We start from the raw sequence: 27,387 nt of genomic DNA on the forward strand, positions 1-27,387 counted from the left end.
TTTGGCAGGCCATATGGAGTCTGTCATAGCCACTCAACTCTGCCTTGAAAGCATGAAAGCATCGATAAACAATACAAACTAGAGTTTGACTAACTATAGGCCCAGGAACTAAAAAATGACTTATCTGTTTTTAGAAGGGTTATAAATATAGGGCAAAAATAACAAAAGGTGATATTTGTGACCCAAAAAGCTTAATATATTTATGATCTGGCCTTTTACAAAAGATTGCTAGCCCCTGACATAATCAAATGACTGTAGCTATGTTCCAATAAAACTTTGTTTATAAAACAGGTAGTGAGCTTATATTTGGCCAGAGGCCTATAGTTTGCTGTTCCTGGCACCACACAGAAGCCAGCAGTTACTCAAATTCTTCAAGAAAATGGCACGAGTTAGAATGCCTTTATCCTCTTTCCTTAACATCATCCACTCTAAATCTAACTTATTTTTAAAGTCTAGGATAAAAAAATTCAACATTGTCTTCTGATGATTTAAAGGTCTGATTTTATGAGAAAAGTCTTTCATATACTATAAATTTAAATCATTGGTGTCAGTTGCAGAATTAAAGCTGGAAGAATCTTAGGCTGTTTCTCTCAATTTGCAGGTTAAGTGAATGGAGTCCCAGTAACATTAGTGACAAAACCATGTACACAGGGCTAGTTCCTTCAAGTGTAACATTGCCTGCTTTAAACTTCTAGTCTTAGAATAGAGAATACATGATCAGATCTTTGCCTGTTTACTTCCTTTATGAATAACCCCAACCTATTTATGTTTACTTTGGGTAACTTCCTCACCTCTTCTTGACTCTAGGACTCTGAAATGCTACACACCCAACCTTTGGCTTCAAATGCTATCATTTACCTTACTCCTTTCTAAATTTCACTTAGCTAGTTTCTGAACAAAGTGGGAAACACTTTCAGGTAGAAAGATTAAAAAAAGTGTTTTAAACCTCTCTGATGTTGGCAGACTCCTAAATAGCCTACGTTCCATCTTTTTTTTTTTTTTTACCCTTTGAAATATACTAAGAAATATACTAACATGATCTTTTTTTCACATGCAAACTGGGAAACTGAGCCCCCTAATTCATAGAATTACTAATATTCTAAAATACCCCAGATGCTACCTTTCAATTACTATTCTTTCAGTTAATAAAGCTTCACACATATGTGGCTGAAGACTGTATTACTTCACCATAGAAGACTCAGAATATCACAAAAACAGTAATACTTACTTCTGCCCAGCTGCTTGATATAAATGGTCATTTCTGCAATAAAGCTCCTGTAACAACATATACAAACAAGGTTAGGAATTTCACTGTGACAAATTACTAAATCCAGGACTCCCAAATCAGGCAGGCTTTCCAACTGCTTAGGCAAGTTCACAGCAAAAAAAAAACCAAAACAAACAAAAAAAACCATTGTAAATACTTATTTCTGTTCAATCCTAGAACAAATCAAGTATATGTAAACTTAAAATAATGTACAACATGGCACAAGACAACCATAATCGAAGTTGACAAGCCAACTGTTCACAAAAAAGAAAATGTTAAGGTTTTAGATTATGTTACTTACTCCAAAGGTTGCAGTCTGAATAGCTAGAACATATTCAATGAAAAGGAATTTTTCCATTTAGCCTGGGGCAAAGAAATAAAATAGGCCCCAATTTCTTTTAATTATAATTGTGATTATTTTAAGATTGCTTTGCATGGGCCACCTACTAATGATTTCAATCTGTTAAGATACGCTGAATATATGCATTCATGAACACATACATGTGAACATACAAATACTATGCATGTGTCTGTGGCTCCTGAGGCAGGGATCTGGTATCTGCCTGCAGTTGGAAGCAGCCCTTGAGAACAAAAAACTTATATTACACTTATTTAAATTAAAGAACAAGGGTTTTGTTTGTTCATTTTTTTGGGTATTAGAACTAAAATTGCTAACAGATTCTAGGGAATAAATTTAGGTTTCGATAAAGCAAAAACTGTCCTTTGAAAGCTGTATGCTATCTGATCCTTCCACTGCTCAGGTACATTCTAGCCTTGACTTTGTGCTTTGAATAAAAGGTTAGGTAAGGCTTAAGAAAAAAATAAATGTTAGACTCCTTCCTATACCTCTTGTGAACTGACCTTCAGGCACAGCGGCTTCAGGGGTCAAAGGCCACTGGCTTTCAGGGGAACAACATCCACCCTTTCATTAATGACACCGATGCCAGTATGTTTCTCAGCCAGGCTTAAAGTCAGCACTCAATCTCATTCTCCTCCACCTAGGGGGAACAGCGACACCAGAAATCAGTTTACAATAGTTTTCCATGTGATTGCTTAGTTCAGCCTAAGCAGCAGCACATGTGTGTATGAACACAGACCTCTGGTGTTGCTGTCTGTTATGCCTTTAAATAAAGGACATAAGAGGATGCTGTCCTAGCTCCCCCAGTAGTCTTTTGCCTCCCTCATTGTTGTATCCTGAATTCTTCAATTCTCTGAATCAGGAGTCATATTGGTATCAAAACCTGTTTTACAACAAGCTTTGTTTAAGTAATCTGTTCTTAAAGTCACCAAGTGACAATAAGCTCAATCAGTTCAGAAGGACAACATATTAAAGAAAAATCAACAAATGGATCCTTCTTTTATAACCTCCAAGGGTTTTAAAAAGTCTGATGTCAGAATTCTGTATTTTGAGAATTCAGGATTGAACAAACAGTAGGAAGCAGGGAGAACCATGCTCTGAACATCATTTTGATCATAGTGTCAAATTTTTATTTTGGTAATAATTATTTTAGGATTACTAGATGCAATGAAGGGAGAACATTCTGATTTTCAAGGAAAATACTTTTAAGGCATTTTGAATAATTTATTTCACATAAAGGACAGCAAATTAGATCATCCAGAAGGTTTCCATAGCCTTCTTTCCCCTTCCAATAAAAAAATGCAGTGCCCCCAGAAGGTCTAATCCATATGAGCCTTCCTGGGAGTAATAATTACTACACCCTGGAATGCTCTCAGGAAGAACAGCAAGCAGGCTGAGAAACATACTGTCAACTGTTACAATGACCTCCCTTTACGTTCAGTTTTATAAATTTATCAGGATAAACGCAGGCTAATATAACACACACACACAGACTGAAGCTATCCTTCAGCTTTACAATAAGCCTTTGAAGACTTCAACAGAACTCTAAAGAGTTGGCAACTTCCAAAGCTAAAGGGAAATTTGGATCTAGATGCAAGGCAATTTACACCCAAGACTTTGAAATTGAGGTGTCTAACCTGACCCAATAAATAATCCTTGTAAGTACCTTTAACAATACCATAGTGACCATTAATAAACTCACCACCTTGGGGGTGATTTTTAAGCCCATTAGGGACAAACCACCACTTGGGGCTATGATTTTTACCTCTCACAGACACAAAGGAGAACCTCAAAAGTCTAGCAACACAAACAGCGAATGTTTGCAGAACTTCTAAAACACTAAGTGAAAATGCTAGTAAACTACTAATTACAAATCCAGGACAATCTTTCTTGTGCAACTTATCGTGTTTTCACAATTCACTTCTAATCCAAAAACTGAAGCAGAGAACATGTACAAAAATAGAACAATGAATATACAGAACAACCTAACTTACTACAGAAGGAAAAGACTGAAACAAGCAAACCTGTTGTGATCAGGACCCACTTGGGTGTACTTATATTCTCCTTGGATCTTTTCTTTTTGGAAATACTGGTTCAGACGAGCCTTAGCATTTTCCAATGTCCAGTTTCCATGAAGCCCAGCATTTAAATCCACTTCTTCGGACTCTAAAGTCTGTTGAACCAACGATAAATAAATTTGGCTCCATTAATTTTAGTTTAGTTATGCATATTTAAGGTAAAGAAATTTGGGGGTGCTTGGGTGGCTTGGCTGGTTAAGTGTCTGACTCTTGATTTCAAGCTCAGGTCATTAGCTCACAGCTTAGTTCAAGGGTTTGAGCCCTGTGTCTGGCTCTGCATGGACAGAGTAATCCTAGTCAACTTTGAACCAGAATTAGCTTTTTCTGCATCTGGTGGTTCTATTGTATAAACAAGCTATTAGTTAAATGTACTGTACTTAAACTGTTCCTAAGAAACCTTGACAGAATTGTGTTGGTTTTAACACTTTAAATATATTAAGTGGAAAAATAAGCTGTCCTAGTAAGACATTTTTACTCTGATTGCTCACGAAATGAGGTTTACTGAAGTAACAACAGTTCCTGTAAAGCAGATGAAGACACATTCTACCACCTGAAAAATACGGTTTTATTTCATAGGCAATCCTCGTGACCAGAGTTAATGGGTAGATCAGGTTTATGTTGTCTTGTGTAAACAAGTAGTCTCAAATGACAATTTAAAAGAATCATCAAATTACTAAACTGTGAATATCTTGAACCTTGCAGTGAATCAAGCACTAAGTCACAATCCCAGATATGTGACAAAGGATGACAGCCTTACCGCTTGTACTTCTTGTTCTTCCTTTTTTGAATAATAATCTTTCAAGTTGGCTCCTCGATCCCAGGTGGGCCCAGGAGGACCATAGCCAGAGGCCCCAACTCCAGAATTATTTTCTAGTAAGGAAAGAAAGGTATTATTCTCTTAATGAATCAAACTGTATAAAGATTCTAAATATTATAAAGAATATTCTTAGATCTTGGCATTCCGTAATTAAAAAGCCAGTTTCAATGATTTGGAAATGGGCCCTAAATCCTCATAAGTTACTTGAAAAGTGTTTCATGATTAAAGTATAGGTCTAAATTGATAATCCCAAGGCTGGTATGTAGAGGGAGACCTATTGGCAGTGACCATAAGTTACTGACCACCTACCATACATTTTCAAGTTGATTAAACTTGATACCTGATTAAATGTTACAACTGCTTCTTTGCTAGCTATCAACTTGAGAGAAATCTGTTAACGTAGTGATGGGGATTAGAAGCTGAAAAGGTGTAAGAAAGTGATCTTGGTAAGAAAGCAGAGAAAGATAGTGAATACTGCCTATTAACTCTACAAAGATTGTGACATCCTTTTAAAAAAATGTATTCCTCACAACAATCTTACAAAGTAAATATTACTGTTATTCTCATTTCATAAATATTGGATCTTTGACTTAAGTAGCTTGACCAAGATCCCAGTTAATCTATCCTACACAGGGCAGACCAATAAAAGCTTTGATAATATATAGAATTCAGCAACACCTTGGATCTATAAAGTAAACAAGTCTTTAATATATCTGGTAGTAGTAAGTCAGAAATAAGAGGGCAATAGGGGTGCCTGGGTGGCTCAGCCCTTCAGGCATTCAACTCTTGGTTTCAGCTCAGGTCATGACCTCACAGTTTCCTAAGTTCAAGTCCCGCATCACCCTCTGTGCTGGTGATGCGGAACGGGCTCGGGATTCTCTTTCTTCCCCTCTCTGTCCCTCCCCCACTCAAGCAGTCTCTCTTTAAAAAATTAAATAAACTTAGGGGCGCCTGGGTGGCTCAGTTGGTTAGCTTCAGCTCAGTTCATGATCGCATGGTTCGTAGGTTCGAGCCCCACGTGAGGTTCTGTGCTGTCAGCTCAGAGCCTAGAGCCTGTCTCAGATTCTGTGTCTCCCTCTCTCTCTGCCCTCCACCACTCATGCTTGTCTCTCTCTGTCTCAAAAATAAATAAACTATAAAAAAATTTTTAAGTTAAATAAACTTAAATGAATAAAATAAAGTATAAAAGAAAAAAGAAACAGCAATAAATAAGACCCTTTAATCAAATGTTCTAGCCTGTGCAAAATCTAGCCAGAGATAAAAAATCAGTAGAAGCTGGGGATACCTGGGTGGCTCAGTCAGTTGAGCATCCAACTTTTGATTCTGGCTCAGGTCATAATATCATAGTATCATGGTGAGTTCAAGCCCTGCACTGGGTTCTGCGCTGTGTGATGCAGACTTAGGATTCTCGCTCTCCCTATTTGCCCTAACTAACTCAAGCGCATGCTCTTCAAAATAAATGAAACTTTAAGAAAATATTTGTAAAAGCTAATGACAGCAAGGAATTACGCTATACCACACTTCATAAGAGAGATCACTGGTGGTATTTGTAAATTGATGAAGGCCCTGAATTCTCTCAACATTGAGTTTACTGTAGTAATTTCTTTCATCCAATGAGAAAGAGATCATTAACCAAGCAGGATCATGTTTATCTTATCCACTGTCAGATGTGCACTTTCAAGTCCCTTACCTGCCTTAAGAGCCAAATGTGGAGGAAGAGGTCCTCCCATGGTTGTTGGCAAATTCCCATCCGCATCTGCCGTGGCATCAGGTGTATCAGTAAGTGGAGGTGGGGGAGGTGCTACCTGCAAGAGGAAGAGACAAGGCAGTGTCAGTAATTTCACCCTCACAGGGACTAGTAAATTCTTTTACACGTAAAGGAGGCCCACATGTCACTCTTTCCTATCTCCATAATATTAATATCTTTGTTTTCAGTATTATGTTCTCACTTGAGGCAGAAAAAAAGGCAATAAAAATTATTCATGATTCTCCAGATGGAGATTTTATGTGTAATATGTAAACAAATTAAGATTTCCCCCAAAAAGTGCTATCAGTTTATGGTATATAGTTAATCTTTCTCCAATTATTTGTTTTATAAATACATTCCATATTCAAGAAGCATCTGTCAGGACCCTTCTATTTAGTTCTTGGTACTGAGAAAAAAAATCAACAAAAGAGACAACTGTCCTATATTTACAGAGCTATATTCAAATAGCTGTATTATAATTCTACATTCTTACAGAGCTAAACAACACATACTACGTCAAGGACAATACAATACTGTCAAGAAAAATTAAGCAGAAAAAAATAGGGGCATTATGCGAGATTACTATTCAGATGCAGTGAACTAGGAAAGCCATACTCCTAAGTGACATTTGAAAAGAGGTATGAAACTAGGGAGGAGACAACAAAGAGTATGAGTAGAAAAGACTTCCAAAGAGAACATCAAGTTCCAAGAAAATGAAAAATATTTTATATACATCTTCTACTTCTTTAAATATTAATCTACGTGAATCTTAATGACTTACTACTCCATAGACGGATGTAGTACATATCTAAGGAATACCATATTTAGCTTGTAGCCAATCTTAAATTACAGAACAACACTGCAATAGATTCTCTGTACTTTGGCTTATTTCTTTCATCAAAGATTCACTTAAGTGAAATTCCTGGGAGAGGTGCCTGGGTGGCTCAGTCAGTTAAGCCTGACTTTGGCTCAGATTATCTCATGGCTTGTGAACTCAAGTCTTGCATAGGGCTCCATGCTGACACTTCAGATTCTGTCTGAGTCTCTCTGCCCTCCACTGCTCTCTCTCTAATATAAACAAACATTAAAAACAAAATTAAAATAAAAAATTCCTGGGTTAAAAGGCATCAATATCTAGGGCACCTGGCTGGATCAGTTGGTGGAGCATGGACTCTTGATCTCAGGGTTGCGGGTTCAAGCTCCATGATGGGTGTAAGGATTACTTAAAAATAAAATTTAAATATGGGGCACCTGGGTGGCTCAGTCGGTTAAGTGTCTGACTTCAGGTCATGATCTCATGGTTTGTGTGTTTGAGCCCCACATCGGGTTCTGTGCTGACAGCTCAGAGCCTGGAACCTCCTTCAGATTCTATGTCTCTCCCTCTCTCCGCCCCTCCCATGCTCACGCTCTGTCTCTCAATAATAAATAAAAATGCTAAACATTCTCTTAAATAAATTTTAAACCTAAAAGGCACGACCGTTTTAAAAAGCACCATAGTGCATTGCAGAAAAATTGCACTTCTATATGTGCGCCAGCACTAAATATATTACAATCTATTTTTCCATATCTTCTTCAATTCTGGGAATTACAGCAAGCATTTTACAGCTTACCAATATTACCTTAGTTTTTTGTTACAGCAGCTAACTATTTTTTTTACATTTCCTTTGCCTATTATTCTATCTGGATATCCACTGTTCTCATTAATTTCTAAAAATTTAACATTTTAGTGCTATTAATTCCTTGTCATACAAGTCACAAGTTTTGTCCTTTTCCTTTTTTACCTTTGTTAATACTGATTATTGCCCAAAAAGGTTATTTTGTTTTTGTTTCTGGGTCAAATCTAGTTTCTTCTTGTGCTAGCCTCCATAAGATGGCCTTTCCTGCCCAAAACCTGTTCTGCATTATTTTATAAATATTTTAACTTAGAAATAGTATTATGTAAACACAATTATTGTAATCTTATAATAGTCTTCATTAAGGATCAGCTAGTATTTCTAACTTTCAAATTCTTCTTGGCTATTTTTCAGAAGTTATTTTTCCTAATTAACTTTTTAAATTAATTTATCAAATAATGTTAAATTTATCCAATTTACTCAAGGAGAATGGGCTTCCTAACAAGGAACAGACAGACATGGTAATGCAACCTCCCACCCAGAAACAGGGTATGGCTCTGTATTTCATCAAGTCTATCTGCTGAGATAATTTTATAATTCTCTCTGAGTATCTTGTGGCTCTCCAGGTCGTTTAAACATCTTTTCAAGGATAACCTTGGAAGCTAGAGATAAGATCTTCCTCCAGGGTAGGGAGGTTTGTTTAATTAGGATAGTAAGATAGGGTGGCAGTTTTGCCAGCAGCTCCCTCTTAAGATTGCCAGTTTCTTAACCTCCCAAGTATCTTGAGTGTAATACAAACTCACTGTGCCCTCAGTATCCATCTGGACCTGCTCCATATCGTCCCCAAAAGATTTAAGGACTTGGGGGAACCAATATAAACATGAAGCTCAAGCTGCCTGCTATCCCATGAGTAGTAACATTCTTTGTTTCTGATTCAGAAGTCTTGTGTCTTCTGCCATTAGGCTAAATCGTTACAAGTTACAAGTATGGTAAAATCGTTACAAATCGTTACAAGTATGGTAAAATCTCGGACTCTTAAGACTTTTTAACACTATCCTTCAGTAAAATCTGTCACATTGTTTTTAAAGGCTCTACAAACTACATTTTTTTTTAATGCTTATCTGTTTTTGAGACAGACACACATACACACACACACACACACACACACACACACACACACACACAGTGTGAATGGAGAAGGGCAGAGAGAGAGAGACAGAATCCAAAGCAGGTTCCAGGCTCTGAGATGTCAGCACAGAGCCAGATGTGGGGATAGAACCCATAAACTATGAGATCATGACCTGAGCAGAAGTCAAACGCTCAGCCAACTGAGCCACCCAGACACCCCGAAAGATTTTAAGTGATCTCTCCACCCTCATGGGGCTCAAACTCACAATCCTGAGATCAAGAGTTCTGCTCCACTGTCTGAGCCAGCTAGGCGCCCCTAATACTAACTTTTAGAAGATACTTTTCAACACGTCAAGGAAGTTATTTTTCTAAGTACTTTATTTGTAACAAGCATTTAATTTTATCAAATGCTTTTCTTAAACCTCTAAGTCAACCAATGAGTAGATAGTATTTTTCTCTTATAAAACTCATGTGATGTGGCAAGAAAGTCTGAATACAGGGTTTTGCTTCAGATGTGTTGGAAGTGTCATGTAAGACATGGTATGTGTACCATATTACTTTTCTAAAATATGAAAAAATTCAAATTCTCAAACTCACCTAAGCACATGGGTTTCTGATAAAGGAGTATGAATCTATAGTATTTACTATCTTTTTAATTAAGCTTGGATGGACTACTGATCTTTCACAAAGGGTTGTTTAAATTTTTACTCATCACTTTTATTTTTCTAATTCTACAATTTCTGATTTTCTTTATTAATTTCTTCATACTCTAGATCTGTTCTATTTTCCTGACCTGAAAATTACTGAATTGCTCACTTGAAAAACTACTGCTTATGCAATAATAAAACTATTTGATGTTCCTTTGAAAAATGACAATTCCTCTGGCCTTCCAGAGTTCTGACACGGTTAACCTACACAGTCTGTAATTATTTAAAAAGAAAATTTTTTTTAACGTTTACTTATTTTTTGAGTGAACGAGCAAGTGAGAGCACGTGAACAGGGAAGGGACAGAGAGCGAGAGACAGAATCTGAAGCAGGCTCCAGGCTCCAAGCTATCAGCACAGAGCCTGTCGAACTCACGAACTGTGAGATTATGACCTGAGCAAAAGTCAGACACTTAACCAACTGAGGCACTCAGGTGACTCTACAGTCTATAATTTTTAATTTTCATTCAAAACCAAATGTTTAGGATTTTTTTGGGTCTCTCTGCTACTTTCTCACATTACCATTTTAGTTTTACCAGTATATACATTAGCATTTCTAATAGTAGATGAAGATTGTTAAATTGTGAACTGTTTTTTCTGCTTTCTTAAAAGTTTATTTTTAAATTAATATTGTTACTCCTATTTATTTTGTACTTCATTTGCCTAATATACCTTTACTCTTGTCTTTACTTTCAATCTTTCTAATTGGAGGATTTCTTTATTTTATACAGATAGCACATATTTTGAGGCACAGTGTTCTTCCAAGGTTAGGGCTATGAAGGCACACACAGTACAGTTTATTCTAGGGATGGCTCTGACAGCCAAGACCCAGGGAGGAAAAAAAACCAAAACTGGGCAAGACTGTTGCCAATTTGTCCTTTCCAACACCTTGGCCACTTCTGTTCTACCTCATTCTCTAAGTAAAAAATCTCTTCCTCAAGACTTGACGGGTTTAGGTGGGATAACTTCCTGTTTCTCAGTGATGAAGCGTTATGAATGGAATGCTTCTGTCTCCCCCAAATTAGTATTTTTAAATCTTAACCTCCAATGTGGCAGGAGGCAGAGACTTTGGAAGGGGATTAGGTCATGGGGGGGAGGGACTGGTGCCTTATTTAAAAAACAGAGCTCTGCTTCTTCTGCCATGTGAGGATGGTGAGAGGAGAGCCTCACCAGACACTGAATCAGCCAGAGCCTAGAACCTACACTTCCCAACCTTGAGAAGTGTGAAAAATATGTTTTTGTTGTTTATAAGTTACTCAGGCTATGATACTTTGTTAGAGCAGCCTGATCTGAACAGGAAGGATTTTTCTCTTAAGTTCTTCATCAATGAAGATGAAGGTAGAGGGAAAGAGGGTGTTAACCACCTGTCTCTACACACTTTTGGAGTGGGCCTGGCCAACTCAAGTCTCTGTGACAGCTAAGTCCCCTGTGGAGGATGACCAGTGTCTCTTTGTTAAAAGTACACATCCTGTCTACTACTTTCAAGATCAAGAGACATACCTGACTTGCCTAACACAGAAACAGACACAAAGAATTAGGCAAAATGAGGAGACAGAAGAACATGTCAGAATTGAAAGAACAGAATAAAACTATAGCAAGAGACCTAAGCAAAACAGGTATAATAACATGCCTGATAGAGATTTTAAAGTAATGATCATAAAGATACTAGCTGGACTTGAGAAAAGAGTGTAGGACATCAGTGAGACCCTTATGAAAGAGCTTGAAAACATAAAATAGAACCAATCAGACATGAAGATGGAATAAACAGCAGGATGGAAGAAGAAAAGGAAAAAAACTACCTAGCAAACAGAGGAATGGAAAATAATCAAGCTGAACAAATGAGAAAAAAGAATTATGCAAAAGGAGAACAGACTCAGGGAACTCCATGATTCAATCAAGCATAGTAACATCATATTCTAGGGATACCAGAAGGAGGAGAGAGAGAAAGCGGGATAGAAAATTTATTTGAATAAATAATAGCTGAAAATTTCCCTCATCTGTGGAAGGAAAACAGATACTATAGATCCAGGAGATACAGAGATCCCCAACAAAATCAACCAAAAGAAGTCCACATTAAGACACAATCCGGGTGAGTGAGCGGGGGCGGATTCATCTGTATCCATCCTTCCCGCTGAATTTTCAACTCCCCGACTGAGAATTCTAAGAGGGAATGGTTTTTTAAAGTACCTTTTTCTGAATGAAAATTTTTTTGTAGTTACTGTATATGTACCAAGAAAGCTATAGCTTAGGGTTTGGTTGTGTTTCATGATTTTGTTTTTTTCCTTTTCGGTTTTGTATTTTTTTGGGAATGATTTGTTAATTTTTCTAACTTTACCAAAATTTGCAGCTTTTACCTCAATAGAACAGGAATATTTTAAATCCCGTAACTGCAGACAAACTGGAGCGATATCGTTTTAAAGTCTTTATTTTGTCCTCTTACTAGGTTGTTAATGTATTAGAAACAACAAAATCCTGTGTAGGCCTTTTCTAAACAGTTCAATATTCCATGTCCAAATTTTAGATTCTCAGAATAAATGCCTTTTACAGATAAAGGCGTTCCCCCCCCCCAGGGGTAAATATTTGCTTAAATTTTATTCCATAAAAATTACAGTAAAATTTCAGCTCACTGTGTGCCCGAATTCTGGGACTTCCCTAGACTTGAGAAAGCAGTGGTCTTCAAGACTAGCCTTAAAGGGGCAGCGCAGTGAGACCCTGGAGGCAGGCAGAGGGGAGCAGCAGCTGCTCCAAGGGAGGGGTGTGGGTCCTCCCGAGGAGTTTTCTTCCTCCACACCCTCCTGATTCTTCTCGATGGCCTCAGGAAGGTGACGGGCTGTTTCTGGAGTAAATATATTTAAGGGCAACCAAGGAGATTTGCCTATAAATACAGCCGTAGTCCACAGTCTCCCAGAAGCCCAGGCCTCAGGCCACAGGGGGCGCGTCTCCCCCCTTGAGGGGGCAAGAAGTAGAGATAAAGGGGGGGAAAAAAGCAACAAGAGAAAAGACAGGTACATACAAGGGAAACCCTATAAGGCTCTTAGATTTTTCGGCAGAATTTTTGGCAGCCTGAAGTGACTGGCATGATACATTCAAAATGTTGAAAAGGACAAAAATCTATAGCCAAGAATATTCTACCAAGCAAAGCGATCATTTGGAACAGGAGAGACAGAGTTTCTCAAACAAAAGCTAAAGGAGTTCAAGACTACTAAGCCAGCCCTATAAGAAATATTAAAGAGAACTCTTAAGAGTGGAAAGACCATACATAAGTGAAGTATGAAAAGTAGGAAACACAAAACTAGTCAAAAGTATTTCTGTAAAGGGGTGCCTGGGTGGCTCAGTCAATTGAGCACCTGACTTCAGCTCAGGTCATGATCTCATAGTTCGTGGGTTCGAGCCCCATGTTGGACTCTTGTGCTGACAGCTCGGAGCCTGGGGTCTGCTCCTGGGGACCCTGGGGGGGGGGGTCTCCCTCTCCCTCTCTGCCCTTCCCCCTCTCATGCTGTCTCTTAAAAATAAACATTAAAAAAAAGTATTCTGTTAAGTATCAGTCAAGGGGTTCAGAAAATAAAGACGTAAAATATGACACCATATACATATAATGTGGGAGGGAGAAGGAATAAAGAATGGGTTGGAACATAAAAAAAACCATCAACTTAATATAGACTACTATATGCAGAAGATATCATATACATCCTAATGGCAATCACAAATCAAAAACCACTAATAGAGATACAAACAATAAAGAGAAAACAATCTAAATACATTACAGAAAAAAACCCCAGCAAACCATGAAAGAGAGGAAGAAAGGAAAAACTACAAAAACAACAACATGAGTGCTTGGGTGGCTCAGGTGGTTGAACATCTGATGTCGGATCACGTCATGATCTCGCGATTCGTGGGTTTGAGGCCCCATCAGGTTCTGTGCTGACTGCTAGCTCAGAGCCTGGAGACTACCTTAGATTCTGTGCCTCTTTCTCTCTCTGCCCCTCCACTGTTCAAGCTCTGTCTCTCAAAAATAAATAAAATGTAAAAAAAAAAAAAAAAAACCAACCCCAATAAGTTAAAAAAAATGGCAACAAAACCTATCATAATCTGAATATAAGTGAACCAAACATTCCAATCAAAAGGCATAGGGTGACAGAGTGAATAAAGAGAAAAAACCACACATGTATTTGCTGCCTACAAGAAACTCATTTCAGACCTAAAGACACCTGCAGACTGAAAGTGACAGGGTGGAGAAATATTTAGATGTCAAAAAAAAAAACAACAAAAACCAAAAAACCCCCCAAAAAACAAAACCCAAGTAGCTAATACTTATGTCAGAGGAAAAAGTAAGTTTATTATTATGATTTTTGAGAGAGAGCACGCACGCACACATGGGAGGGGCGAGGGTGTGTGTGGGGAAGATCTCAGGTGGGCTCTGTGCTGACAGCAGCGAGCCTGATGTGGGGCTCAAACTCACAAACTGTTGAGATCATGACCTGAGCTGAAGTCAGCTGATCACTGAGCCACCCAGGTACCTGTAGACAAAACATACTTTAAAGCAAAGACTGTACCAAGAGACAAAAAAAGGGACAGTATATGGTAATAAAAGGGACAATCCAACAAGATACAACATTTATGCACCCAACGTGGGAGCACTCATATACATAAAACAGGTAATAACAGAAGCAGTAATCAACAGTAAAACAGTAATAGTAGGGGATTTAACACTCCACCTACACTGATGGACAGATCATCCAAAAGGATATCAACAAGGAAACAGTAGCTATGAATGACACATTACACCAGATGGACTGGAGATATTCAGAACATTCTATCTCAAAATAGCAGAATATACATTCTTTTCAAGGGCACATGAACATTCTCCAGAATAGATCACATAATAGTCATAAAACAAGCCTCAACAAATTAAAAAAGATCGAAGTAATACCATGCAAATCTTCTAACCACAATGCTACAAAACTAAAAATCAGCCACAAGGAAAAAAAAAATCTTAAAAGACCAAAAATACAGGGAGGTTAAATAAAATGTTATTAAACAATGAATGGATCAACCAAGAAATCAAAGAAAAAATCAAAAAGTGCATGGGGGAAAAAAGTGGCAATAAAAACACAATAGTCCAAAGCCTGAGATGCAGCAAAAGCAGTTCTAAGAATAAAGTACAATTTATAGCTAGAGACCTATCTCAAGAAGCAAGACAGGGGCGCCTGGGTGGCTCAGTTGGTTAAGACTCCGACTTCGGCTCAGGTCAGATCCCACGTTCGTGGGTTCGAGCCCCGCATCAGGCTCTGTGCTGACAGCTAGCTCAGAGCCTGGAGCCTGCTTCCGATTCTGTGTCTCCTCCTCTCTCTGCCCCTCCCCCTCTCATGCTCTGTCTCTCTCTGTATAAAAAATAAATAAATTAAAAAAAAAAAAAAAAGAAGCAAGACAAATTTCAAACAACCTAATCTTACACTTACAGGAGCTAGAAAAAGGACAACAAAGAAAACCCAAAACCAACAGAAGAAAGAAATAAGATCAGAGCAGAAATTAATAGAGAAACTAAAAACACAATAGAACAGATCAATGACACCAGAAGCTGGTTCTTTGGAAAGGTCAACAAAATTGGTAAACTTCTACCCAGCCTTATCAAGGAAAAAAGAGAAAGGACTCAAAAAAAATCACAGCTCAAAGAGGCCAAATAGCACCACCACAGAAATACAACTCTAAGAGAATATTATGATAAAGTATTATGATAAATTAGACAAACTGGAAGAAATGGATAAATTCCTAGAAACATAAACCTACCAAAACTAAAGCAGGAAGAAACAGAAATTGTGAACATTATGATTATCAGCAAGGAGACTGAATAAGTAATAAAAAAAACTCCCAACAAACAAAAGTCCAGGATCAGACAGCTTCACAGATGAATACCATCAAACATTTAAAGAGTTAATACCTATTCTTCTCAAACTATTCCAAAAAACAGAAGGAAAACTTCCAAATTCATTCAATGAAGCCAGTGTCACCCTGACACCAAAACCAGATAAGGACACTACAAAAAAGACAACTACAGGCCAGTATTACTATTTTTGACACAGATGCAAAAATCCTCAACAATACATTAAAAAACATCATTTTCCACAATCAAGTGGGATTTTCCCTGGATGCAAGGGTGGTTCAATATTCGCAAATCAATCAACGTGATACATCACATCAATAAGAAAAAGGATAAAAACCAGATAATCATTTCAACAGATATAGAAAAGCATTTGACAAAGCACAATATCAACTCATGATAAAAACCCTCAACCAAGTAGGTTTAGAGGAAATATACCTCAACACAATAAAAGTCACATAGGAAAAACCCACAGCTAACATCATACTCACTGGTGAAAAACCGATAGCTCTCTCCCCAAGGTCTGGGACAAGATGTCTACTCCCCACTTTTATTAAACATACTACTAAAAGTCCTACTCATAGCAATCAAACAAATAAAAGAAATAAAAGGCATCTAGATTGGTAAGGAAGAAGTAAAAACTTTGACTATATGTAGATGACTGTATAGCACAGATAAAAAACCCTGAAGATTCCACCAAAAAAACTTCTAGAGTTCAGTAACGCTGCAGGATACGAAATCAATATGCAGAAACCCCTTGCATCTATACACTAACAAGGAAGCAGCACAAAGAGAAATTAATAAAACAATCCCATTTATAATTGCACCAAAAATAAGATAACTAGGAATAAACCTAACCAAAGAGGTGAAAAACCTGTACTCTGAAAACTATAAAACAATGATGAAAGACTGAAAACATGAAGAAACGGAAAAGATATTCCAGGCTCATGGACTGGAAGAACAAATATTATTAAAATGTCTATACTACCCAAAGCAATCTACAGATATAATACAATCCCTATCAAAATACCTATAGCATTTTTCAAAGAGCTAGAACAGTCCTAAAAGTTATACAGAATTTCAAAAAGACTCCAAATAGCCAAAGTAATTTTGGGGAAAAAAAAAAAAAAAAGCTGGAGGTATCACAATTCCAGACTTCCAAGTTATATTACAAAGTGGCCGTAGTCAAAACAGTATGGTACTGGCACAAAAACAGACACATATATCAAAAGAACAGAATAAAAAACCTAGGAACAAACCCACAAGTAGATGGTCAATTAATCTTCAACAAAGCAGGAAAGAATATACAACGGGGGAAAAGACCATCTCTTTAACAAATGGTGTTGGGAAAACTGGCCAATTACATGCTAAAGAATGACACTGGACCACTTTATCATACCATACACAAAAATAAACCCAGAATGAATGGAAGACTAAATGTGAGACTAGAAACCATAAATATCCTCTAAGAGAGGACAGACACTGATGTCTCCTATCAACCATAGCGACACTTTTCTAGATACATCTCTTGAGGCAAGGGTAATAAAAGCAAAGGAAACTATCAGGACTACATCAAAATAAAAAGTGCTGGGGGCACCTGGGTGGCTCAGTCGATTAAGCATCTGATGTTGGTTCAGGTCATGAGTTTCTGAGTTCAAGCCCCGCATCAGGCTCTGCACTGACAGTGCAAAACCTGCCTGGCATTCTCTATCTCTCTGCCCCTCCCACACTTGCAGGCACATGTACTCTCTCTCTCTCAAAATAACTAAACAAAACAAAAACCCAAAAAAGCCTTTAGGAAATTAAAAAATAAATAATTAAATAAAACATAAAGCTTCTGCACTGCAAAGAAAACTATCAACTAGAAGACAACCTAGGGAATGGGAGAAGATATTTGCAAATGACGTATCCAAGACATATAAAGAACTGTTACAACTTAACACCCAAAAAATATACAATCCAATTAAAAAATAGGCAGAAGACATGTACACACATTTCTCCAAAGACATCCAGATGGCCAAGAGACATATGAAAAGATGCTCAATGTCACTTATCATCAAGGAGATGCAAATCAAAACCACAGTAAGTTATCACCTTGCATCTATCAGAATGGCTAAAACCAAAATCACAACAAACAAGTGCTGGTGAGGATATGAATAAATGGGCACCCTCTTGCATTGTTGGTAGGAATGCAAACTGCTATAGCCACTGTGGAAAACAGTAAGGAGGTTCCTCAAAAACTTAAAAATAGAACTAGTGATCCAGTAATTGTACTACTAGGAATTTATCCAAAGACTGTAAAAACACTAATTTGAAAGGATACATGCATCCCTATGTTTACCACAGGATCATTTATAGTAGCCAAATTATGGTAGCAGCCCTAACAGTGCATTAGGATTATCTCTCCCCCCACACAGGTCCCCACCCCACTTCCTTGCTCATGCTTTCTCTAAAAAACAAACAAAACCAAACCAAAAAACCCCAACAGATCTCACATTCCAAGATCCACAAGACACTAGTGATCTGTAAAATGCCTCTTAAAGGACTTGTGTGCTTGGACTCACTTGCCCCAAAACTCAACTCAGAAGCAGCCAACTGCACCCAGAGTTAAAGCAAAAGGAAGCACCTGCTTATATTAAAATCTTGGCCCAATGGGTAGGCATGTAGAAATCTGCTGGAACACTACCAGGAAATGGAGACCAGTGGGTGCTTTCTTTGAATGCTTCAGAGCACCAGCACGTCCCAGAAAAGAACCTTTTACATGTGCCTAGTGCCTCAACTTTTGTGGCTGCTGCATAGGGGATGCCTCTTGATCACATAGCTCTGGAGGCCAGCAAAGCTTGTGTTCCTTGTCACAAAGGACTGTAATAATCAGCATTACTCAGGTAGGAGCTCAAAAACCTGTCTGTGGCCCCAAATTTCATGACTGCTGCCAGAGGGAACCTCTACTTTGCCTGGCTCACTAAGGTGCCCAGTGAAGCTTATGCTCCTAGATCTTACAGGTCTATATAACCAATAGAACAAGAGTTATTTTTAATTTTTTTTTGAGTAGAGTTGACACACAATGTTATAAGTTTCAGGGGTACTGAATAAGCTTGCTGATTGAACAAGCTTGAACAGCTACTACACCCGTGGCATAAAAACGTGGCAAAAGACCCAGGAGTGGAGTCTTATCTGCAAAGGAAGCCCACTAGCTAATCATCATGACTGTGGCCCAAGAAAGAGGCTAATGAAAGAGGCATCTGGGGGCTGATTATAATCCTTTCCAGAGACCTTTAAGAGAAGGCGTTATCTTCTGTCCTCCTTCTGCTGTATTCCATAATGCCAGTGTCTCCTGAAGGGAAGCTATACATGCATCTTGTTTTTGTAGCTAACACCCAGGGATACCTCTTGATTGCCCTGCTCTGGTGACCAGAGAGAGGGGCTTGGCATTCTTGGGTCCTATAGGAGGGTGTCAATCAGAGCAGCATTTCTTGGCAGGCAACCATCTTCAAGGCACTGTACAGTGGACTGAAGCACACCCCCAGACTTTTTGTGAAAAGAGGTCACTTTGCTTGTCCTGAAGCTCCAGACGGAGGGGCAGCCTTCAGGTTTGGCACATACTGGCTATGGAGATGATCTGAATGCCATCCTTGTGATCTCCCTCTGCTTTGCTCCAGCTTGCTAGTATCCCCCAGAAGGATTACTATATACTCGATGAGTGAAGCCCCAAAATTTGCAAATGCTGCCCAGGGAACAACACCTCCAGATTATCTGGCTCTGGTGTTGAGCAGGCCTTATGCTTTTAGCAGCTGCTTCCTACTGGAGGGTATGGCTTCTAGTCTGCCTGAATCTAGATGCTGAGATCCCACCCTCTGGGACACTCAGCATATCCTCAACTACTAGGAGCTATTAAAAATATAATACACTGCTTGGTCAAGCACTGAGGTTTGAGAAACAAGCAAGAGCTGGGGCTGGGCTGAATGAAAAGTTTATCTCCTACACAAGACCACTCCTTTAAGACTTGGGAGAAGTTGTTGGTTCATCTATTGTATAGGAACCAACACTGTGAGGCAAAATGAAAACACAGGAGTATGTGCCAAAACAACAAGATGAAACCTTAATGAAATGGAACTATGTAATTTACCTGATAAAGACTTTACCAATTAGAAAATTCACAGAACTGAAAACTACAGTAGAGGGGTTAAACAGCAGACCAGATGAAAAGGAAGAAAGGATTGGTCATCTCAAAGCCAAGGCAGTGGAACTCACTCAATTAGAGCAGCAAAAAGAAAAAAAGTGAAAAAACGTAAAGATAGCCTACAGGACTTCAGGAAAACATGAAATGGACTAATAACAGTTGTGTATGGAGAAATAGTTTCCCAGGAAAACAAAACCTTGCAGAGTTCATGACCACTAAACTGGCCTTACAAAAAATGTTAAGGGGGGGGGGCACCTGGGTAGCTCAGTCGGTTAAACCTCCGACTTCGGCTCAGGTCATGATCTCACGGTTCGTGGGTTCGAGCCCCACGTCAGGCTCTGGGCTGACAGCTAGCCAGGAGCCTGCTTCACATTCTGTATCTCCCTCTCACTCTGACCCTCCTCTATTCCCACTGTCTCTGTCTCTCAAAAATAAATAAAAAAATTTTTTAAAAAATGTTAAGGGGCATTCTTTAAGCCATACAGAAAGGGCATTTACTGGTAATAAGAACATACATGAAATATATCTCACTAGAAAAATACATATATAGTAAAAGCGGGTTAATTACTTATAAAGCCAGTATGACGGTTAAAAGACAAAAGTAGTAAAAAAACTATGATTACAAATAATTAGTTAAATGATAACACAAAATAAAACTACCAAAAACACGAAATGTGCGGGGTGCCTGGGTGGCACAGTCAGTTGAGTGTCGACTTCAGTTCAGGTCAGCTCTGTCTCAGCAGACTGGAGCCTGCTTCGGATTTTGTGTGCGTGCGTGCGTGCGTGCGTGCGTGTGTGTGTGTGTAGCCTGCTTCGGATTGTGTGTGTGTTTGTGTGTCTGTCTGTCTGTCTGACTCTGCCCCTTCCCTGCTCACACTCTGTTCTCTCAAAAATGAATATACATAAGAAAAGTTTTTTACTATAAAATGTGGTGAAAGGAGTAAAAATGTTGAGCTTTAGAACTCAAGTCACTGACAAGATAAACTATAGATATATGTTAGCATAAAAGTAATTAAAGCAAAAATCTGAAATACACAGAGAATAATAAAATATGAGCCTATCATTAAAGAAAATCCTCAAGTGACAAAAAGAATAAAAGAAGGAACAAATAGAAACTAGAGAAACAGCTAAAAAAAAATTAACAGAATGGCAATAAACACACACCTACCCATAATTATTTTAAATGTAAATGGACTAAATTCTCCAATCAAAAAATAGTGGCTTGATAAAACATGAAGCATCTATATGTTGTCTACAAGAAATACACTTTTTATTTTTATTTAATTTTTTTTAATAGGCAAGGAACTTTATTAACCTTGTTTCAAACTTTATTCCCAGGCTTCTTCAGCTTAATTACCTGGAAGGAATGAATTATATATAAGCAAAAACTGAAGAGAGCTGCAGTGTCCAAGGTGCTTGGGCTTAAAAATATTAGAAATGTAGATTTTATCAGATCCATGAACAAAATTTTAAAAAGCAGCCAAAAAACAAAATAGCAGCTGCCAATACAAGTTTTATCTTCTTCAGAAGCTGACTCAATCCAATTTGCTTCATTCTTGGAAGCTTTATCAAAATTCTCCATTAAGATCTGGAACTTCATCATCATCCTAATGGTAGGCAGTGCTTTTCCATCCACAGTTTGGGCACAGCTCCAGTCTTCTTGAACTAGTCAGACTATCTGCTAGTTGGTTTAAGATACTGGGTAGCCTTTCTGTCAGTTCCTTTGCCTCCACATGGTGTGTAAAGGTTAAAGTGTTCTGGCCAAGGATGCCTTTAGGGCATCTGAGAACTTTAGGGTTGTTAAACTAAATTACTGTTCCTTGGTTTGTGAACAGATTCACTTCTTCAATAACAGATATTGTTTACCCCTAATTTCTTTAAAGAATACTGAAGTTTTTTATCATCTGCTGTAGCTGTTCTATGACCCACTTTCTTTTGGTAGGCAGTTGCTTTCCCACCAATGTGCACCTGTGCTTGCACTGGTGAGTTTCTCCTGGTTCATGCTGGCTTCTTTCATCTTGCTGGAGTAGAAATGGGACCACAGGAAGGACTAGGGCTGGTGCTCAGAGGGTTTCCAGGGGACAAGCTGCGATTAGGTACCACATGGGGCAGGGGAAGCAAGATAGCAGCTAGAGGGAGGCCAGAAATTATTCAAAAGATACACTTCAGATATAAGTACACACACAGGGTGAAACTGAAGGGACAGAAAAAGATGTCCCATGCAAGAGAAACAAACATTTTTATGTGTCTGGGGCATCAACCTGACAAAATACACTTTGAAACAGAGTATAATAAGAGCAAAAAAAAAAAGGGTGTTACATAATGATAAAAGGGTCATCCAACAGGAGGATATAGCATTTGTAAATATTGAGGCACCTAACACAGGACCACCAAAATATATAAAGCAAATATTAACAGATGAAAGAGAGAAAGAGTTAACAGTAAAATTATAGTAAGGAACTTTAATACCCCACTTACAACACTAGATAATCATCCAGACAGAAACAAATAAGGAAACATTAGATTTAATTAAATCACTTGTTAGAAGGACTTAATGATATTTATACAACTCTTTTAAATAAGGGGAAAGAATCAAACATTTATCTCACTTTCCTGTCTAAATTCTAACTTGGTGTGACTAAATTATTGATGAGAAGTTTTTTATAAAGTATTCCAGCTAAATATCAAAAGAAATTGCTAATGAAATAATAAATCTACACAGTAATCATCAACCCCTGCTAATACCACAACATTATGTACCTCCACCTGACAGCCTCATAGAAGTACAGAACATTACCTTTGGTGTTTTCTTTTTCTTGTTCTTCCACTCTAATCCAATCTGAGTCTAATCAAGTCTCTAGATCTAACTACCAATTTTGGGAAACAGGGGGCAGAGAAATGTTTTACAAAACCAAAGAATAAAGAATATAAGTGATGTGCTTTCTTCAACAAATTGCAAAGAAAAATGAGAAAGAAGGTGAGAGAATTTAGTGATTAAAAGAAGTATCAATCACTTGCAGTGTAAAGACATCATTTGGAGCATGATTTAAAAAAACTAAAAAATGGACTTATGAAATAAACAGGAAAATCTGAATACTAACTGGATGTCTTCTTAAAATTTTTTTAGGTTTGCCTGGATGTCTCAGTCAGTTAAGCGTCTGACTCTTGATTTTGGCTGAGATCATGATCCCAGGGTCCTGGGATGGAGCCCTGCATCAGGCTCCTCATGGAGTGTGGAGCCTGCCCAGGATTCTCTCCCCACCGTTGCCCTCCTCACAATACCTCTTTCTCCCCTGAAAGTAAATAAAAACTAGAGGGCATAATAATGGAATTATTGTGTTTTTTTAAAGGATTATCTTTTTAGAGATACAAACTGAAATAGTAACAGATAAATCGTATAAAGTCTGGAATTTGCTTCAAAATAATATGGAAGAAAGTAGAGAAGCCATTTTGAAAAGTACTGCAATTGGATTATGACAACATGGGTTTGTAATGTTATTCTTACTTCTATAACACATTTGAAATTTCTCTCCTCCATTTTAAATGTATCGTTTGCATTTATAAACAGGCCATTTTTGGCAAGAGCAATTTGTGCAATGAAAGGGCAAATACTAGATGAAGTAAGTGATATGAACAAGGATTTGGCAAGGATGAAGAGGTGAGATAAAAATGGTAGCTAGAAGTAGGAACTGGCTCGTTATATGACCTTTTTCCAAATTCACCCATTCATCATTCAGGCCAAAACTATTCTAATGCTGTGGACACAGCAATGAACTAAAAAAGGTAGATAAAAATCCTGCTCATGTGACCTTTTTTCTTATATGAAGGTCTGGGGAAAATTAGGTTAAAAGAGTTTTCCATACTATGTACAACTGACGTTTTAGGCTAGTTGATTCTTTGTCGTAGGAGGCTATCTTGTGATTGTAGGGTGACTGGTAGCATCCCTGATCTCTATCTACTACATGTCAGTATTGTTGATACCCCTTCCTGTTGTAACTAAAATGACTCCACACATTGCCAAATATCCCTAGGGGACAAGATCACCTTCAGGTGACAAGCACCGGGTTAGAATTTAGTAAGTGCTATTCAGAAAAATGAAATAATAAAAGGGAATAAGAAACACAGAAGTCTTGAGGTAGAAAGGTGCTGGAAGACTGAGGAATGGCAAGAAAGCCAGGGTGGCTGGAAAAGAGGAAGCCAGGGAAAAAGTGGCAAATGCATAGACTAGATTGACCTTCCTGCAGATAACATGTGGGGAAAAATACAAAAAGAAATCCCTCCCCGGAACCCCAAAGACCCCTAAAAATATATGCAGGCGCTATAAAGTGAACAAAAGTGGCAGATTCTGGAGACTTGAAATGAAAAACCAAGGAATAGCAAAGGCTGTAATTCCTGTTTATAACGGCTTTTAGCCTGAGGGAAGACCATGTGAAGCAGCTAAAACTCCCCAGTCTTTCTGGCCTGAATAATCAGAAAATATGAGCATGGGGAAACAAACACTTCTAGAAAGTGAGGAGGCAATCCAGGAAAGGAAAAAAGGAAGAACCTCAAATTCTGTGTACAAATTCTGCCCAAATCACTGGCTAACTAACCCTGAACAACACATGTACAGGATAAACTACGCTGCCTAGCATAGATCAGAAAACTAAAGGGAGATTTGAGCAGTTACCTAAAATATAGTGTTTGTAGACTGAGTTTCAACCAAACTGACTGATAGCACAATAAAATCAGCATCTTTCAAGAAATGTAACATTAAATAGAATATCTACACCATAATTATCACAATGCCCAAGATATAATCCAAAATTACTTGATATACAGAGAGAAAAAGGTGAACAAACCTCAAGAGAAAATATACTCAACAGAGCCCAACCAGGCCCAGATTTAAAAATTTGTAGTCAAGGATTTAAAAGCAGCTATTATAACTATGCTCAATGACATTAAGGAAATTCATTCATATTATGAACATATGCTTACCAAGAAACAGTAAGAAATGCCACCACAGAAATAAAGTCCGTTAAAAAAATTAACCGCCGGATGACAATTCTAGAAATGTGAAAGACAATGTATGAAATAAAAAATTCACTGGATGAACTGATAACAGCAAAATGGAGTTGACAGAGAAAACAATCCTTAAACTTGATGATAATCAGTAGAAGTCATTCAATCTGAAGAATAGAAAAAAGGAAAGTGCCTCGGGGACATTTGGGATAATATGAGTCATGAGTCACAAAATAAGCAGAGAAAAAATGAGGCAGAAAAAAAATCTGAAGAAAACAATAGCCAAAGATTCCCCAAGTTTGGTAAAAGACAAATCTATAGATTCAAGAATCTCAGCAAATTGCAAGCAGGATTAAGTACAAAAAAAACCAGGGGCGCCTGGGTGGCTCAGTCAGTTAAGCCACTGACTTCAGCTCAGGTCTTGATCTCACGGTTTGTGAGTTCGAGCCCTGCATCGGGCTCTGTGCTGACAGCTAGCTCATAGCCTGGAGCTTGCTTCAGATTCTGTCTCCTCCTCTTCCTGCCCACCCAACACTCTCTGTCTCTCTGACTCAAAAAAATGAATAAACATAAAAGAAAATTAACTACAAAGAAAACCATTTGTACACACACATGACAGTCAAACAGCTGAGAACCAAATAAATAAATAAATAACAACCAAAGAAAGTAACACATTACATATAAGGGGAAATGATTTGATTATAACTGACTTATCAAACAGTTGAAGGAAATAATGGAACTTCAAAGTGCTGAACAGAAACTGGCACCCAGAATTATATAATCAGCAAAAATATGCAAGAGAGACAGGAAAATGAAAACATTTTCACATAAAAGAAAATTAAGGGGCACCTGGGTGACTCAATGGGTTAAGTGATCTCACAGTTCACGGGTTTGAGCCCTGCATTAAGCTCTGCGTTGACAGCATGAAGCCTGCTTCAGATCCTGTCTCCTCCTCTCTCAAAAACAAATAAACATAAAAAAAAAAGGAAGCTTAAGAAGAATCTGCAGCCAGCAGACTTACACTTTGAGAGATGGGAAGAGGCTAAAAGATACAGAATAGATGTAACAGAGCAGATGCCAATGTTTCAAATTATCAGAATGATTATCTGCAACATTCTTTTCATAGATAGAAAGAATCAAGATCATCTCCTCTAATCTCCTCTAACTTAATTTTACAGATTGACCAACGAATGTAAAAAAAAACAAACAAAAAAACAAAAAAACAACTGCAATTATCTAGTGGTATAATATACTAGGAAGTAAATCTCCTAACTTCTGGGTCAGAATGAATGAAATGGAAATAAAACATATATATTAACCTTTACAAACAAAATATAAACACAGTGACAATAAATGTTGAAATTGATATAGGTATTTCTGTAAGTTTTATAAAAACTGAGTATTTCATTTAAGCTACCTTAGGTATTTACCTTAAATCATCTTGTGAATCTTTTAATAACGTCAACTCATTAATAAAAATTCAAATTTTCATTTTTAAATCGTCTTTTTCCTCAAATCAGTACTAGACTGGAGTCTATGTTCCATATTTACATAATATAATTGAAATCATCATGATATCAAAAAATCACAAGAATGATATGCCATTTCATGAAATAATTTTCTCTCTGCTGCAATAAGGAACTGTCAATGGGAGTAAACACTGTTTTGAAGTGTTCCTAATTTTTACATTATGTTTAAAATGTTATCTCTGGAAATACACAAAGCACAACAGGCTCTGAAAATTAGTTTATAAAGGAATGAAATACATAAAGCCACAAGATACACAGATTAAAGGAATTTCTAAAGCCTACAAGTCAGGTACATAATGAGAATGAAATCCAAATCTTAGGAACACATCCCAGTGCTCTAAGAAAATAAGATTCTAAGGTTCATTAAGGAACATAATATATTGAAAACAACATTGAAAAATCATCATCCCATGTCTCCATATGGCATTTAATAAAAAATTCTCCAATTATCTAGTAGTGGTATAATATATACAAGGCATGACCACATAACATACATTTCAAGTGCTGGGCCATGAGTACTTACCCCAATAGCTGGGACTTCTTCACTCTTTACTTCATTTATCCGAACCAGATAGTTAACAAAATCTCTGGCAGCATTGCTCTGTGCATCTTTTTTATTGGTGGAATTTCCCATGCCAGTGTAATTAAAACCTTCCACTCGAACCTTTAACGGTAAGGGAAAAAACATATTAAGAAAGAGATTGACTCAGTTAATTCTGGGATTTAAAAAAATCATAAATCAATTACAAATTAAGGGATAACAGTTAAATGTGGAGATATACTTTAGAGAAACACTGAAAATAACATATGCAGGGAATTCATAGGCTGACTTATGGGGAAAAAAGCTTCAATTGTGTTTTCCAGTGATAAACTAATCTAAAAGCTAGAATTTTTGTGGCTCAGATGTTCTCTTCTCATGTAACACAATGTTCCATGTTAAAATCTGATTTTATAAGACCCAAGAACAAGTTCTCTATTTGCATTTATTTTAACCAATTTGACTAGAGGCAATCAAGAATTGCTCTACTTGCTACAGGAATTAGTAAAACTGCAAACAGCTGATTTGACTTTTCTACTCTGCACTACT

At 37.6% G+C, this 27,387-nt stretch overlaps 1 protein-coding gene and 1 pseudogene across 2 annotated transcripts in view; both read right to left on the bottom strand.

Moving 5' to 3' along the window:
- Positions 1 to 27,387, bottom strand: part of DHX9 (DExH-box helicase 9) — a 56,189-nt gene that overhangs the window by 25,371 nt on the left and 3,431 nt on the right. The window contains exons 3-7 of one of the 2 annotated variants that reach the window (XM_029935233.1): positions 26,824 to 26,964; positions 6,211 to 6,325; positions 4,461 to 4,573; positions 3,650 to 3,798; positions 1,229 to 1,275 (exon numbers count right to left, since the gene is read on the bottom strand). In XM_029935233.1, the coding sequence (XP_029791093.1) occupies positions 1,229 to 1,275; positions 3,650 to 3,798; positions 4,461 to 4,573; positions 6,211 to 6,325; positions 26,824 to 26,964 (565 nt within the window). Of the gene's footprint in view, positions 1 to 1,228; positions 1,276 to 2,128; positions 2,224 to 3,649; positions 3,799 to 4,460; positions 4,574 to 6,210; positions 6,326 to 26,823; positions 26,965 to 27,387 lie in introns of those variants that run through there. The other variant, XM_029935234.1, reaches the window with a different exon arrangement.
- Positions 21,088 to 21,787, bottom strand: LOC115288167 (annotated as a pseudogene).

Source organism: Suricata suricatta, chromosome 3 (assembly GCF_006229205.1).
Source record: "Suricata suricatta isolate VVHF042 chromosome 3, meerkat_22Aug2017_6uvM2_HiC, whole genome shotgun sequence".
Lineage (NCBI taxonomy): Eukaryota > Metazoa > Chordata > Mammalia > Carnivora > Herpestidae > Suricata > Suricata suricatta.